This window comes from Felis catus, chromosome A2 (assembly GCF_018350175.1).
Source record: "Felis catus isolate Fca126 chromosome A2, F.catus_Fca126_mat1.0, whole genome shotgun sequence".
NCBI classification, from domain to species: Eukaryota; Metazoa; Chordata; class Mammalia; order Carnivora; family Felidae; genus Felis; species Felis catus.
The window spans coordinates 145,270,706-145,286,695 of NC_058369.1; the positions used below are offsets into that span (position 1 = coordinate 145,270,706).

The 15,990-nt window shown below is 36.8% G+C and overlaps 1 protein-coding gene across 4 annotated transcripts in view; it reads right to left on the bottom strand.

The window, feature by feature from the left end:
* Positions 1 to 15,990, bottom strand: part of TNPO3 (transportin 3) — a 78,620-nt gene that overhangs the window by 27,289 nt on the left and 35,341 nt on the right. For all 4 annotated transcript variants that reach the window (XM_023250549.2, XM_023250550.2, XM_045052736.1 and 1 more), the window contains 7 exons: positions 13,471 to 13,614; positions 10,875 to 11,050; positions 10,271 to 10,409; positions 8,475 to 8,621; positions 6,150 to 6,257; positions 4,319 to 4,410; positions 2,243 to 2,382 (listed from right to left, as the gene is read on the bottom strand). In XM_023250549.2, coding sequence (XP_023106317.1) covers positions 2,243 to 2,382; positions 4,319 to 4,410; positions 6,150 to 6,257; positions 8,475 to 8,621; positions 10,271 to 10,409; positions 10,875 to 11,050; positions 13,471 to 13,614 — 946 coding nt within the window. The remainder of the gene's footprint in view (positions 1 to 2,242; positions 2,383 to 4,318; positions 4,411 to 6,149; positions 6,258 to 8,474; positions 8,622 to 10,270; positions 10,410 to 10,874; positions 11,051 to 13,470; positions 13,615 to 15,990) is intronic.

Below are 15,990 nucleotides of genomic sequence, written 5' to 3' on the forward strand. Positions count from 1 at the left end.
ATAAAGTACCAACCAGGATGAAACCCTGGCCCTCTCCACAGAAGAAGCCTTTTTGGGGCACCTGGGTGGCTCAGTTGGTTAAGCATCCAACTTTGGCTCAGGTCATGATCTCACAGTTCGGGAGTTCTAGCCCCACATCAGGCTCTGTGTTGACAGCTTAGAGCCTGGAGCCTGCTTCGGATTCTGTGTCTCCCTCCTTCTCTGCCCCTCCCCTGCTCATGTTGTCTCTGTCTTTGTCTCTCTCTCTCTCAAAAATAAACACTAAAAAAAATTTTTTTTTAAAGAAGGCTTTTTAAGCCTAAAAATGAGAAGAAGTAAAATGTAGAACCTAGTACAGGCAAACCATATTATAGACTTCTGTGATTCTCAAATGGAATATTTATTGTTTTGACTATTGCAAAGTATGAACATCTGTCTTATTGTCAAACTGCTTCAGGATTTGTCTTACTGCTGAAGCACACATTTGAATCCAACACTGCAAAGTGGTACTGAATGATAAAGCTTTTTTTTTTTTTTAATTTATAATGTTTATTTTTGAGAGAGAGAGTGTGAACAGGGGAGAGGCAGAGAAAGGAGACAGAACCCAGAGCAGGCTCAAGGCCCCAATGTCAGCACAGCGACCTACGAGGGGCTTAAACCCACGAACTGCGAGATCATGACCTGAGCCAAATGAAGGTGGCTGCTTAACCAACTGAGCCACTCAGGAACCCCTGAATGATAACTCTTAAACAAACAAAAAAAACAAACCTACTGTTTCCTGTGGAAAAATCATTCAGAAAAGAAAGCCAAATAATGGAAGTGAAGAAATCTAGGAAACAGGTATTTTGAAAAGATTTTTAAATGGTATGTTCAAAGTATCTCAGCTATAATGTGAGGATATCTAGGCTCTGTATACAGAAACAAGAAAAAAAGAAATATACATCACTTTTTTTTTTTTAATGTTTGCTTATTTTTGAGAGTGAGCACAAGCAGGGGAGGGGCAGAGAGCAGCTGAGACAGAGGATCCAAAGCGGGCTCTGTGCTGACAGCAGAGATGCGGGGCCTGAACTCACAAGCTGTGAGATATGACCTGAGCGGAAGTCAGCTGCTTAACCAAATGACCCACCCAGGCGCCCCAAACATACATCATTTTTTAAGCAAGAGTTTCAAACAAAAAAAAGATATGTAAAACAAAATCAAGCTGAAAACTGGTAATAAATATATAATCCACTAATTCCACTACTGAGTATTTACTCAAAGAATACGAAAACACTAATTCAAAAAGATATATGCACCCTCCTATGTTTAATGCAGCATTATTTAAAAGAGCCAAATTATAGAGATATCCCAAGTGTCCATCGGTAGATGAATGGATAAAGCAGATGTGTGTGTGTGTGTGGGGGGGGGGTGTATACATATACATACAATGGAATATTACTCAGCCAAAAAAAAAAAAATGAAATAAAATCTTGCCATTTACAGCAACATGGATAGATCCAGGGAGTATAATGCTAAGTGAAATAAGCCAGAGAAGGAGAAATACTGCATGATTTCACTCATGTACAATTTAAGAAACAAAACAGGAATAAAGAGACAAACCAAAAAACAGACTCTTAACTATAAAGAACAAACTGATGGTTACCAGAAGTGGGGTGGGTGGAGGAGATGGGTGAAATTGCTGATGGGGATTAAGAGTATACTTATCTTGATAAGCACTAAGTAATGCATAGAATTATTGAATCACTGTATTGTACACCTGAAACTAATGTAACACTACTACTATGTTAACTATACTGGAATTTTAAAAACCCAAAAAGGTGGTGATTAAGATAAGTATAGGAAATATATCAAACTTAATGATATAATTAATGATATTCACAAGTTTGGTTGGGGGTTCTTAAAATTCTCAGAATATATCACTCTTGAACATCAAGGGGGCTTAATATATACTACCCTGGATAGTCTCTTTGGATTGTTATCTAGAAAATGAGAGGGATAAAAGAAATGATTTCTACCTTTACTTTCAATTCTAGAAGCAAACTGTTTCCCTATATAGAGATCTAATCTTTCAAAGATGCTTTTTCCAAGGTCTGATCAGAGTATAAATGTTGCGTCAAACTAAACAATAACTCATATCATTACTCTCAATGTCTAGAAACATTCTGCCTACCCATAAAAACAGAAAAAGAACAAGAGCAAAAGAGGAAGAACAAAATCAGAAAAATCAGACACAGCAGCTACAGAGGGGTGAGTTCACACATACCAAGAAACTGAGGATTTCGATCAACCACTTCGCTCATCTCTCCAACCAATTCAATGCTGGTGTATCGCACAGCTGTATGTACAGTCTCTGGAAGACGGACAACTCCTTCTAGGACCTCAACAAGTGTTGGATTGTTCTCCCTGAGTACAAAAGGCAAGTATTCACAGTTACTGATTTCAGAGGTTAGGTTCTGGCCTGTTAACAGGCTGCAATGAGACGAATCATTGCTAAAGGGCTTTTTTCTAAACAACCATTTGGATAAAAGTGCTTAACAGCTGGTATGAAAGTTTATTTGAGTCCTCGAAAAAAGCGAAAAGACAGAAATGGAAGATATCATTGTTTAAAGAGAAGCATTCTGCTCCTTAATCTTCTAAATGACAGTAAAGTGTCTAAAGACACGTCCTGCTATCAAATAAGGCTCTTTAAATTGGAGAAGCAGGCATTTACTGTGGATGAATGTCTTCTTTTAAAGAATCCATTTTATTTATTCCTCTATCTGCAGTTCCTAGAACAGTGCCTGGCACATAGTGGGCACTCAATAAATATTGCTGAATGGCTAAATTAATGAATGAATAATTCTCACAGACCACTTGCTATTGGTTATTCTCCGAAAGATTTCTTATAACTGGATACCGAAGACTTTAAGAACAGAGAAGTATGGATGAGCCGGCTCACTATCTAAAGGAACAAGAATACAAGCTGCAGGAAGAGGTAAAGGTGCCCTGACGTGGAACATGAGGGAAATTAACCAAATACTCTCCACAGCTCCATGAATTTATTTTTTCCCTTTCCTTTTCTTTTTTCCACTCCCCAAGAATACTGGCTGAAATTCTTTACAGAGTGGAGGATGCCCTCAAAATGGTAGGATACGATCCAGAAATGAAAGATGTTTAAAATCCAAATAATGTCCTGGATTAGAGCAAAAGCACTCCCTGCTGATAAACTAAGTCTATTGAATCCTTTATATACACTAAAAAACTGTAACCAGGCAGTTCACTTGAAAGGTGGTAAAATAAAAAACAATGTAAAATCTTCTCTCGTTTATGCCTTATTGTTTCCTGGGGGCACTAAGCTAATTTTTGAGACTCTCTACCCATCCTTTTTCACATCAACACATATCAGTTAGAATATTAGTGATTTTAATATCAGACTATCACTGAAGGTTCCCAAAGATACCAAAACGAGTTTAAGAGCAAATAGTGGTATACAATTCAGGACCAGAACTTCTTGATAGAGAAAAACAAACCTACTCTGTCTCCTTGAATATTTACTGGGTTAGAAACAATGTAAGATTACATTGACTAAGCCCTGAAAAGCAGCTCATAAAGAAGCACTATACTTTTCATAAATACATGCCAACCAAGGCTTTGGATAGAGAGCTCAACTGCAGGTATCTGATCACAATACAAGAAAACTTGATAGATATCAGCCTCAATTTATAAACTCAGAGCACAGAGTAAATTCTGCTTTTAGGAATTCATGTTAAAATCATAAATAGAATTTCTATGCTTATCAATTAGGAATCAAATTCTAATTAACTTAAACATTTCCAGTGGCAATAGCAAAATAACTGCCCCTTAGATTTTGCTCCTCTTTTAAGGTGAAACAGTGTCTATGTCTTGCCTCTCTGAAACTCGCAAATGATTCTCTAAGGCAGACAAAAAGGAGAACAATATAATGAAATATTTGTAAGAATAACTTACTGAAGGTCGCAGAATCAGATGAGAGCCAATTAGTGCCTATTCAACTGCTTTTAATCAAGTACCAACAATTTAACAGCCTAACAAATTTTTGATTGTAACAACTTTCACAAGGGAGCCTCGGCTAGAAAGATAAATCAACATTCTCTTCCTAGCATCAAAAACAAAACAATTTTAACTCTAGGAAATGTGGTTAAAACATGGATATCAGCAATGCATGCTACTCTAGAATAGACTCTGGAAGTCAGAAGACTAGGCAGCATTATAGAAGAAGTTCTAAGAGAATTTCCAAATATATACCATATAAGAAAAAAAATGGTAATTTTCCTTCCTTTGATATTTAGAGTTCCCAGCAAAAGACTTATTAGACACTCACGGATCAACACTCTTTGCTATAGCAGCCATGATAAAGAGAACCGCTTCTGTCACCTCCCAGGGTGGGTTGCCTTCTTTCAGAGTAGAATATAACTAGAGAAGAAGAGGTGGATTATGGATCCATTAAAAGGAAAACAGAATAGAATTCCAAAACAAACAAAACAAAAAAATCCTGTTAGTTAAAATAAATCTAGCCCCTTGTTTCTAAATCTAATTATCTCTCAGAGCCAGGGGAGAATATTATTTTCTTTTTTCACATCTTCACTGACTATAAGTAAATGTTATTTTAATATCTAAAATAAACCCAGTTAGATCCCCAAGAGTATATCAAGGTTATCATCTGCGCCCACAAAATGAATATTATGGAAAAGCAAAACATAATACTTAAGTGTCTTTTCCTGATCCTGATCACAGCTGATAAATACATATATACACTTAAAACTGAAATACAATGTGAATTTTTTATGTATGTATTGATTTTACATTTCTATCGTTTTAAATACTTGTCTGCATCAAAGCTGGCAGTACAGATTAAATTCCAAAAAAAGCAGCTATTTAGAAGTATCTATCACAATCCTATATCCAAGCAAGGGGAAGAAAAAGGAGACCAAGCAGAACACTCAGAGATGTTCTAGTCCAGAAATTTCCCAGGGCATATCCATCTGTGGAATGTGACTGGGTGTTATTCTAAATAGGATTCCTGTAGTCAAATAACAAACACTGCTAAGTAAGAAAATTAAAGAATTCTCTTGTTGTAGGATTTCACAAAGCCTTTCATAGACTTCTTCAGTCATTTCCTAAATTTAACTGAGGATAGTTTGGTGTTTTGTTTGTGGGGTGTTTTTGTTTTTACCAAAAAACATCATTTACGGCTGGTGCTCCACAGAAAATATCTTGGATAACACTGTTAATTTATGTAAATTTGTAAACTGGGGTCTGAAGAACAAGTAACTTGCTCAAAGCCACATTGCCAATGAGAGAAGAGTTGAAATCTGAACACAGGTCATCTGCCTGTGATCTGGTGATCTCATTGAATCTGCTTTCTAAGAATCTCCAACCCTTTGTAATTAGACCAATAAACACACTTTGCTTAATATAAAGAAAATAATTTTAATTTTATTAACACTTTCTAAATCAGATTATGCCCCAAATACACAAAATGGCTGGGTTACCAAAAATAATAAAATAAAATAAGGGTTAGTTCAGTATTGCTGACAAAGCATCAAAACTTGTATTTTAGAGCTTAGAGCATGATCCAGTAATATGAAAACCACCTGAAATTATGCTAATGTTAAGTGATGTGGAATGGTGATGACTGCAACCTCATGAGGGAAAATGTTACTGATTGTCAGGAAAAATCACAGGACTATGAATCTTCTACTCTAGTATAGTCACCTCTGGGATGAAACTGCACAGGAATCCAACCGTCAGTGTGGACAAAGGAAATGCCAAATAACTAAAAGAGTTGCCAGGAGTTGGTACATAATTATTAAAGCAGAAAAACTTGCCTACTTTTCCTGGCTAGGTCCAAGTTCCCTATAAATACTTGGGGCTTTAAGGTTCATCTATGATTTTCCATTCCAACTGGACAAGTGGAACAGCTTTCATTAGCAAGAATAAAAACCGTAACTGAAACATCCATAGTCTGCAATTTGCTTGTAAGATACTAAATAAAGCTACTATATGCCAGGCAGTGTGCTAGGCACCTGCATATCTACTGTCCCATTCAGCCATTAAAACTGAAGAAAAAGGTGGAACATTTACAGAAGACACAGAAGTGAACACACCTAAAGTGATCAGTAAAACTGCTAAGCATCTCCAAATGGACTTACCTGAGCAAAACACTCCATAGACCCAATCAAGAAAATCAAGTCTTTCACCAGGTCTGACACCCTCATACGAAACTCTCCAAAATCATCAGTTTCCTCAGGAACTCCCTCCTGAAATTTCAAGTCAGATAACATTTGTTTTAAATTCACTAAGGCTTTCACTGACCTCTAGAAAATCGAGAATAAAGAAAAAGCCACGCAGCAGTTCAGTACCAATGAACAAGAGATAAGTTGCCTAAATCAGAGGGTATTTTACTATACAGGGTGTCCTAAACTTTTAGGTATGTCAAGTCAATACAACCTATCTTTTACCTTTACTATGAGAAACTGTTCTCCCTTTTTTGCTCCCCATTTCCAAGTCATACCTTGCTCTGTTGTTGGAAAAATTTAGAGTGGTCAGAGTGGGAAGTGATCTGGAAGAGGTGGTAATTTTAAGAGCTTTTAAGTTTATCTAGACAAGGTCCAGTTTTTTAGTACTGAAGAAGCCTCTGAAGCTTCATGGTTCAAAATTTACCAAAATCAGGGTGCCTGGGTGGCTCAGTCAGTTAAGTGTCTCACTTGATTTTGGCTCAGGTCATAATCCCAGGGTCATGGGATCAAGCCCCACAATGGGCTCCAGGCTGAGCATGGACTCTGCTCAAGATTCTTTCTTTCACCCTCTGCCCTTCTCCCCAGCTCACGTGTACTGTCTCTTTCAAATAATAATAATTAAAAAAAAAAGATTCACAAAAATCATTATCACAACTAGATGCAAAACAGAATTAGACTTTAAGAAGAATTTTATGTAGGTAGACAGATACTATACTGTAGATAGATACAGTATAGTAAAATATTAATGGTAGAATTTAGATAATAGGTATAGATATTCATTGTAAAATTTTCATCTTTGCCAAACATTTGAAATTTTTCATTAAAAAATCGATCATTTTTATTTCATGCTTCCAATTGTGAGATGGTTAAGGGCATGTATAAGAATCTTTATCCATGACTATCTGGAAAAAAAACCTTAGTACTATTGAGAATTGCTGATCGAGTCCAACCTCCTTGCTTTAAGATAATGTAGTTGAAGATAAGATTCCTCAATTAAAAAACTAAAGAATGGTGCCTGGGTGGCTCAGTAACTTGGGCGTCCAACTTTGGCTCAGGTCATGATTTTGCAGTTCGTGAGTTCGAGCCCCTCGTCAGGTTCTGTGCTAACAGCTCAGAGCCTGGAGCCTGCTTTGGATTGTGTCTCCCTCTCTCTCTGCCCCACCCTGCTCGCATTCTGTCTCTTTTTCTCTGTCTCAGAAATAAACATTAAAAAAAAAAACAAAAAAAACAAACAAAAAAAACAAAAAAACACTAAAGAAAGAAAGATTGAAAACCACCAGACTACATCATCATGAAGATTCTTGGAGATGGAAAATACCATGACTCAAACAACAATGTTAACACTAAAATAAAGAGAACAAAGGCAGTTACAGTTTTCATGTCAGATTTAATTGTAAGCAATGGAAAAAAACCTCTCCAAGTCCTAGGTTAAGGGACAGGAATTAAACCAACTAACCAACCAACCAAAAGGATGAAATAAATGCTGTAAGATTTGAATAAACTAAGCAAGAAGGGGGTTAAAGAGTTTTCCAATGGACTATTTTATTACTATAAATTTATTACTAAAATTCTAGTATATATTCTTCTAGGCAAGTAGATTATTCCTATATTTTAAATTATAAAATCAGTATAAAGAAAAATGTGTATTTTGTGGGGGGGGGGGGGGGGGGAGGGAAATCATATATAACTCTCCACCTTCTCCAATACTTTACTTTTGTGTTAGTTTTAAACCAACCATTATACTATTTAATTATACTATTACACTGTTAAACATATACACTATACTACTATACTATTAAAAATACAGCATATAAAGTTTTACATTCTGATTTTTTTCATTTAGCAAACCAACTCCTACTACTTCAGAAGTCACTACATTTAACTGTTGCATAATTGTCCATCAAGTTGCTGCATCATAATTTACGTAACTCTTCTTATATTGTTGTACATGAGTTCACCGTTTTTTTTATTTTACAGATAATGCTTTGTACATAAAATAGCCATTTTGTTTTTCTTTAAAATTATTTAAGGTAAATTCCCAGGAGAAGGATTCCTGGCTCAGCAGAATTGATTTCTTTCTATATAAGCCTTATACTCTTCATTATACTGGTATTGATTCCTTCAGTGTAAGCTACAGAGTGATAGAAAACCTGCGGATTCCTTTTTTCAGCTCATTTTCAAATTAGCACTGAAAAGTGTAGGAAATTAAGATTTGAAGAAGTGGAGAAGGAAACTTACATGGTCTGGTTCTAGCTGGCAGTGTCGAGCCAAGGCATGGAGCAGCCTCTGAATGTAAGCTTTGAAGATTCCATGAATAACTTCATCATTAGTTTTGTACAAATGTTCCCCAAGTCGGTACCAAAAGTTAAAGGAAATTTCTACTACCTGTCAAATTAGAGAAAAAGAAAAGATTTATTTGAATCAGAAAAGGAATGGAATATGAAGACAATTTTATTACCAGAGCCTTATAGGAAAGAATATATACTTTAAAATATTATGAGTAGAAGTTAAGAAGGCACCTGTTTTCTCTAGCAGATTTATTATTATCCTCCCAAACTATCTTCCCATGTTAGGACCCAAACTCTATTTAGGATGACTGGCTATGCAGTCCCTATATTTAGCTGATAACTTCTCAACAGTAGATTCTGAATTTAGAGAAACAGATACAGAAATGGAAGTCTCTTTTAAAGTATTTTTTTTTTTCTCAAATCTACAACCCTTTCATTTATTTATTTTTTTACATAGGATTCACGCCTAGAGCAGAGCCCAATGTGGGGCTTGAACTCATGGACCCTGAGATCAAGACCTGAGCTAAGATCAAGATTCGGACACTTAACTGACTGAGCCACCCAGGCGGCCCTAAAATCCTTTCGTTTTGAGATTAACACACCTTTTGCCAGACAAACCATCTGCAAATCCCTGAAAATACCAACCTTATGTCATTTTTACTCCCCTAGTTTCTTGAGTGGGACAGAAAGGGAAGAGTCTGGGACTTTATCCACAGTTCATCTTACTCATGAACTATTTAAAGGAGTGATAACTATTACATAGTGCTGTACTTCCTCCCCAAAATGTTTTGCGTTTCATCCAAATCTAGATATCCTCATGAGATCAAGCCAAACAAATAAACAGTATTTTTTATGTAATAAGAGAAAAAGGGGTGAGAATCACAGCACTCCTGTGCTTCTCCCTAAGAGGGGCCTTACCACCCTTTTCCCATCAAGGATCCAAAACAGATCTATTGAAAACAATATCAAATTTGGGAGTTCCTTCTCACTTCTTATACTATTAAGAGGAGGCAAAATTTCTTGAGTAAACAAGATTTTTAAAAATCTAGCCAACTCTTTTAAGAGGCAGGGTATTGTAGAGATTTTGGAATATAGACTTTTAAATCTTTTCAATCCCTCCCCCCACCTTTTTAAAGTTTATTTATTTTGAGAGAGAGAAAGAGCGTGCATGTGCACAAGTGGGAGGGGGGCAGAGAGAGGGAAGGAGTGAGAGGATCCCAAGTAGGCTCCATGCTGTCAGCGCAGAGGGGGCTTGATCTTATGAACTGTGAGATCATGACCTGAGATAAAACCAAGAGTTAACACTTAACCAGCTGAGCCACCCAGGAACTCCTCAATCTCTTTCTCATTCCCACCCACAATTTGGAGAAAAACTTTGGATGTTAAAACTTATAGATGCAGAGTGAAGATTTTATATGAGCTGTAAAGCTCTAAAAAGAATAACTGGATGTAGAGAAGGGACTCAGTAAAAAAGTACTACACTTTCTTTCTAATGGGTTCCCTAAGGTGCCCAGGGCAGTCAGCCCAGCTAACCAGGTAAGAAAACAGAAAAGAATTCAAAGCAGAAACCCAAATATAATTTAAAAAGAAAAAGCTCCAATACAGAGGAAATTCCTATATCACGTTTATCAAAAATAAGACTACAGTTTCCCACAAATAAAAAGCGGGACGAGTGGCAATGGAATATAGGTAATATGCAACATACAGCTTGGGAGAATAGTGGCTTTAGCATAATATAGACACTACCTCATATTGAGGATGTCCCGCACAAATGAGCAGCAGTTCCAGAGTTCGTAGGTCCCCGAGACCTTGTCCTGGAGTACAAACAATTTTTTCAAGAAAAGTTTCACACAGTTCAGTGAAAATACGGCAGTAATTCAGAACTCTGTAGATGAAAGAGTAATGAGAACACCACGTCAGAAATCTGTATATTATATGTACAGACTCAGTTAATTAAATCAATAAAAGGATCCCTACCCTAAGGGACATGTGGTGATTATTTGCTATGTTGTATCCAAATCTCCCTAACAGCTACCTTTTTTTTTATATTTTATACAGATAAGCAAATGACTCTTAAGTCAGTTCAAATTCTCAATTACTAAAACATCTGAACCAAATCCTTATCAAATCATACTTGATACTCCAAAGTTCACCCCTAACTCTTGGAGCCTTATCCTTTGTGAGGATCCCCTCCATGATTACAATCTCTCTTTCTGCATCCAATTTACCACTCTAGGTTCAGTTGAGAATAGTAGACCATCTTTAGGATGTGGTGTCTTTATTTACAAATAGAGTCATAAAGAATCACGAAGGATGGAACCCAGGGCTACTGCCTGAAATAATTACTCACTTGTCTAAATCTTCACGTGCCACAGCCATATGATATGCAGTCTCCAATGTCAGGACTCCTTGAAAAAGTTGCATGGCTAACGGCAAGTTAGTCTCCACATTCTCAATGGCATAGAGAGCTGAGCACACACAATCTGAAGCAGCTTCATGTAGGTTGGATGAGGTCTTATCTTGTTGCTGGGAGATAGCAGGAATGGGGAAGTATGAAGTATGATCACTGGGCCGTAATCCAAGTACTAGCAAAACAATTACAGCCTGTTTCTGAACATGTACTTTAAATGTATAGCCTAACAGTCATGGCCTTCAATCAGACAATATTCATCAATCTTCCCTGTCCTATTTCTATTTCCCTATATGCCAAGCAAATCAGCCTTTTTGTACCTTAATCACAGTCACATGACTTCTAAAATTCCATGTTTTTTCTCCCCCCATACCAGTTCCTTCAAACAGAATGCCATGTGTTCCCCGCCCCCTGTTTTAGTCTGTGGAAATCTTTTCCATCTTTTTTTTTCTTCTGATATTCAAGTACTACCTAAAATAAAAGCGTCCAACAAGTCTCAAACACCCATACCTAACACATTATCATACTATTTCAGAATATCAAGGTTCAGCGGAGGTTCTTGTAACTTCTGGGGATGAGAGGAGAAGGTAACTTTGAAAGGAGCAAAGATCAGTTATTCAGCTTCTCATTAGCAATGATGCCTGCGAGTATACAAGAGAGAAAGGCCTGGGAAATCTTGAAGGGAAAAAATACTGAACCTAGAACTCTATATCTAGTTAAACCACCAACCAAGAACGAAAGCAAAATAGAAATGTTTCCCAGGAATGCAAAAATCCAAAGTTTATTTCCCACATATCCTTCTGAGGAAGGTATTTAAGGAGGTTCAAGAAACAATCCAATCCAGAAGCATAGTAGAGAGAAGTTCCAAGATGACAGCTGGAGAGCAGATCTAAAGAGCAACTGATACAAATTAGAGCAGATCAGAAGAAGGCTCAAAGAGCGAGACCTCTAGGGTTTCTATTCAGGAGAATACAGTTGAGAGGATGGATAAATTTAGTAAAGGCATATTAGTCTTCTGTGAATAATAAAATACAAGGACATTTAGAATCTCCAGAGCTGTACTAGCAAGGTCAGGAGAACACACAGATATATGTAAATCATTCATTAGATTACTCTTAGGTTAAGAGGTAGATTCATAAATATTTCTGATTATTACTACATTGTAAAAATTAAATGTTCAAATTTATTCTTTTTAATGTTATACGAAGTATCATATTTGTAAAAGCTTTTTAAAAAAGAACTATGGGAGAAAAGGCTGTGTTTATAATAAAGTTGTGGTCAAACTATAAAGCAAACTGAAATATGCCATGATTTTGAACCACAATGAATCTAAGAAGAATGAGAATATATTTGACCCTGACCCTAAAATCACTCTTCTTTTAAGTGGCAGAGAAGTCCTGACACCGGATCAGTAGAGAAGATGGTATCATGCTGGCACACTACTGAGCTCATTCCTTACCCCAGTCTTAATTCCCAGAAGTAACACTGTCTTGAGTTTGAAGTGGATTCTAGACTGTGCTCCTTTCATATGTAATCAATCATAATCATAAATTTTTCAGCCAACAGTGGGATTTTAATTTTATACTGACTACTCTTCATACAACTTGGTGACATGAGAACACAAATTACCATTACTAAAGTAGGGCATCAAGAGACATGATAGCAAAATAATTATTAGCATCCTAACTTTCCTGAGTCTTCGCTCCTGATGCAAAAATGCAGCATAAATACACTGACAACAATGAAACACAAAAATGTCTCCTTGAACATGCCTTCCTTTTCCTTTTCTTTTCACAGCAGTATCAATCCAGTATCATGCTACCATCTTCTAAATAGTAGTGCACCAGCACACAACCAGTATCCACAGAGCTTCCATACTAATGACTTCATGGAAGGTAACTATCCAGGAAAACGGGACAAAGTCACTCCCATCTCCAAAGACCTGTTCAATATGTCCTTGAGATATTGCTGTTCCTTGTGTTGAAAAGTACTCTTATTCCACATGCTTGCTTAGTCCTATCTACCAAGACAAAGGAATGTATTAAGAGGCATTATCACTTTCAAAGTTTATGGAAGACATGCATAAATATATAAAAAGATACTACTGTTTATTCCATGAATCTCAAAAGCCCTAAATCTACCCTATGCTTAAGTGAACCCTGACGCTTAAGTGAACTATCTCAATTGCGAAGATAATATTCTCACCTATAACTGTCTGAGACCCAATGACCATTATTATATTTTTAAAACAGGTAAAAAGAGACCAATGGTTTTTTGTTACTTAGAGTTTAATATGTAAATCACGGATCTATGTATAAGACCGCTTTCCTATTAAATCTAACTACATTCTATTCTGAGTATTAATACTAATACCTTAATTTGGTACTTGGTAACAAGGAAGGGACACTGCTGCTTTCTTACTATACACCTTCCAATCACCGTGCAGAAATCTGAAAACACGATGTCCCAGAAGGTTAGTTATTACCGAAAGCGACTATGTGGTAGAAATACTCTCATAAACAAAGCCATTCCTTACCAAAACCTCAAAAAGGAGTGCTAGTAACTTATTGTTAGCCATGAAGTTACTGTCCAAAACTCCTAAGTTAAACCAACTTCCCAAACAGCGGAAGACCTTCATAAGCATCTTCTCATCTGTTCCTGCTTTTTCTACACAGGTCATCTGAAAAAAAGGAAAAAAAAAAGTTAAACAATGCCCAACTTTATATTTAAACCACTAGGCCCAATCACCTTATAGGTGTAATAATGAGAAGGATAATAATAACAGCTAACAGTCAAAAGTGCTTTGTAAGTGTCGGATGCTGCTCTCAACACTCTTCATTAATCCCCACTAAAGCTACAGGCAGGCACTATTATCTCCACTGTGTCAACTGGGAAGCTGAGATAGATTACAGACTTCCCTCAAAATAGCTGTGTTTCAGAAATAACTGTTTCTTAGATGCCACTTCTTCATTAATGTAATCTCATCAAAAAATTGTCTATAAGGGCAACTAGGTGGCTCAGTCGGTTAAGCGTCCGACTCCTGATTTCAGCTCAGGTCATGATCTCACAGTTCATGGGATCAAGTCCCCTGTCAGGCTATGCACTGACAGCGTGGAGCCTGCTTGGGATTCTCTCTCCCTTTTTCTCTGCCCTTTTCCCCGCTCATGCACGCTCTCTTTTTCTCAAAATAAGCATTTTTTTTAAAGTGTCTTTAAAATAGTACTCGTCTATGCAGTTGATTTTACAGAATAAAAATAAGCTAGCCCGACTAATGTACATCCCCACATGAAAAGCTGATGTTTCAGCTTCAGCACTTGAACATTCTAGCAAATACGCCATTCCACATAAAGTGACTCTACTATAAATATGGTGGGTTGATAAGAGATAAAATGAAAACTCAGACTAAAACTCACCACTGTTTCTCTCTGCAAACTGTTTTTGTGATGTATATTTTTTTCCAAAATTAAGTGTAATGTAACTTTTTCTGGATTAAAAAAATGTTTCAAAATAACTTTTACAAGTAACGGATTAGAAATATAATTGCCATGGGGTTTGGGGGGCATGTGTTGGGGTACAGAATTCCACAGTGGTCTAAATGTTGACCCTTGTACTTCTAGGTAGCCACAGTCCCCTTATGTTTGCAGTATCATCAGGCAATTATAATTCATACTTCCCAATTAGTATGAATTGTACTGAACTGAATTGAAATCAAAGAAGAAAAACAGAAATGATTCAAGTTAAGTTCACTGCAACCACACACAAACTTGAATTGATGAAGCTCTTGATGTAAAGTCATTACAGAACCATTTGGCCTTTACACATCCTGAATGACATTTCAATTTACTAAGACAGGATGTTTACAAATGAAATGTATAGAATGACTATACATTCTAACTTCTGACTCAAAAATAGAATTTTGGAAAAACCCTACATCTAAATCTAGTTGCTTTGAAGGGAAAAAAATCTGCTAATTAAATCAAACACACACCATAAAGTTTCAGAACTAAGTTACCCTGGGTTCCTCTTTAAGAACTATATTATTGGGGCGCCTGGGTGGCTCAGTCGGTTAAGCGTCTGACTTCGGCTCCGGTCATGATCCCACAGTTTGTGAGCTCGAGCCCCGCACTGGGTGCTGTGCTGACAGCTCAGAGCCTGGAGCCTGCTTCGAATTCTGTCTCCCTCTCTCTCTGCTCCTCCCCCGCTCATGCTCTGTCTCTGTCTGTCTCTCTCTCTCTGTCTCTCCTCCAAAAATAAATAAGAACATCAAAAAAAATTTTTTTGAAGAACTATATTATTAACAACTCTGTCTCTGAATAAAAAAACAAAACAAAACAGAACTGTCTCTTAAAGCAAAGCCTCAAAAGCTGAAAGATAAATGCCAGAAGAGTTCACCAGTAAAAATATAGCAGAGGTAAGAATTGATCTTGGATTAACAAAATGAAGCATAAATGAAGGGAAAAAAATATATTAGAGGACAGGCTCAGTTCAACTGTAAGAAAAAAAGAATAATATTTGAAATTTTTAAAAGTTCAACACAATGTTTAGGAATGGCTCCCCCTGAATAGAAGACAAAAGTATAATACTGACAAAATGAGATGGAATAGAATGAATAAGGGAATGTGGGGGAAACCATGCAAAAGGTTTTAAGAGGTCTTTGGTACCTTGGATTACAGCCAGCCTATTTTTCCTGGCAATTATGGACTAATTTCATTTTCTAGATTCTGTAACATGACAAGCGACATGACACAATTATAGACCTTATTAAGTTTATTAAGTACCACAGGGAAAAATTTTTCAGATGTCATCACAACAAATCAAGCTATTGTCTGTTGTCAATTAGGAGGAAGTGTTAGTCAAGCATATGACTGGAGAGTCCAAGCGGCTGCTGCACTTGACCACTGTCCCAGTAATGATGACTGTAAGGACTGTAGTGTCAAGTGGATTCTTTTGACTTAAGTGCTTACAAAAAGAAAATGACAGGGGTGCCTGGGTGGCTCAGTCAGTTAAGCATCCAACTCCAGCTCAGGTCATGATCTCACAGTTCATGGGTTTGAGC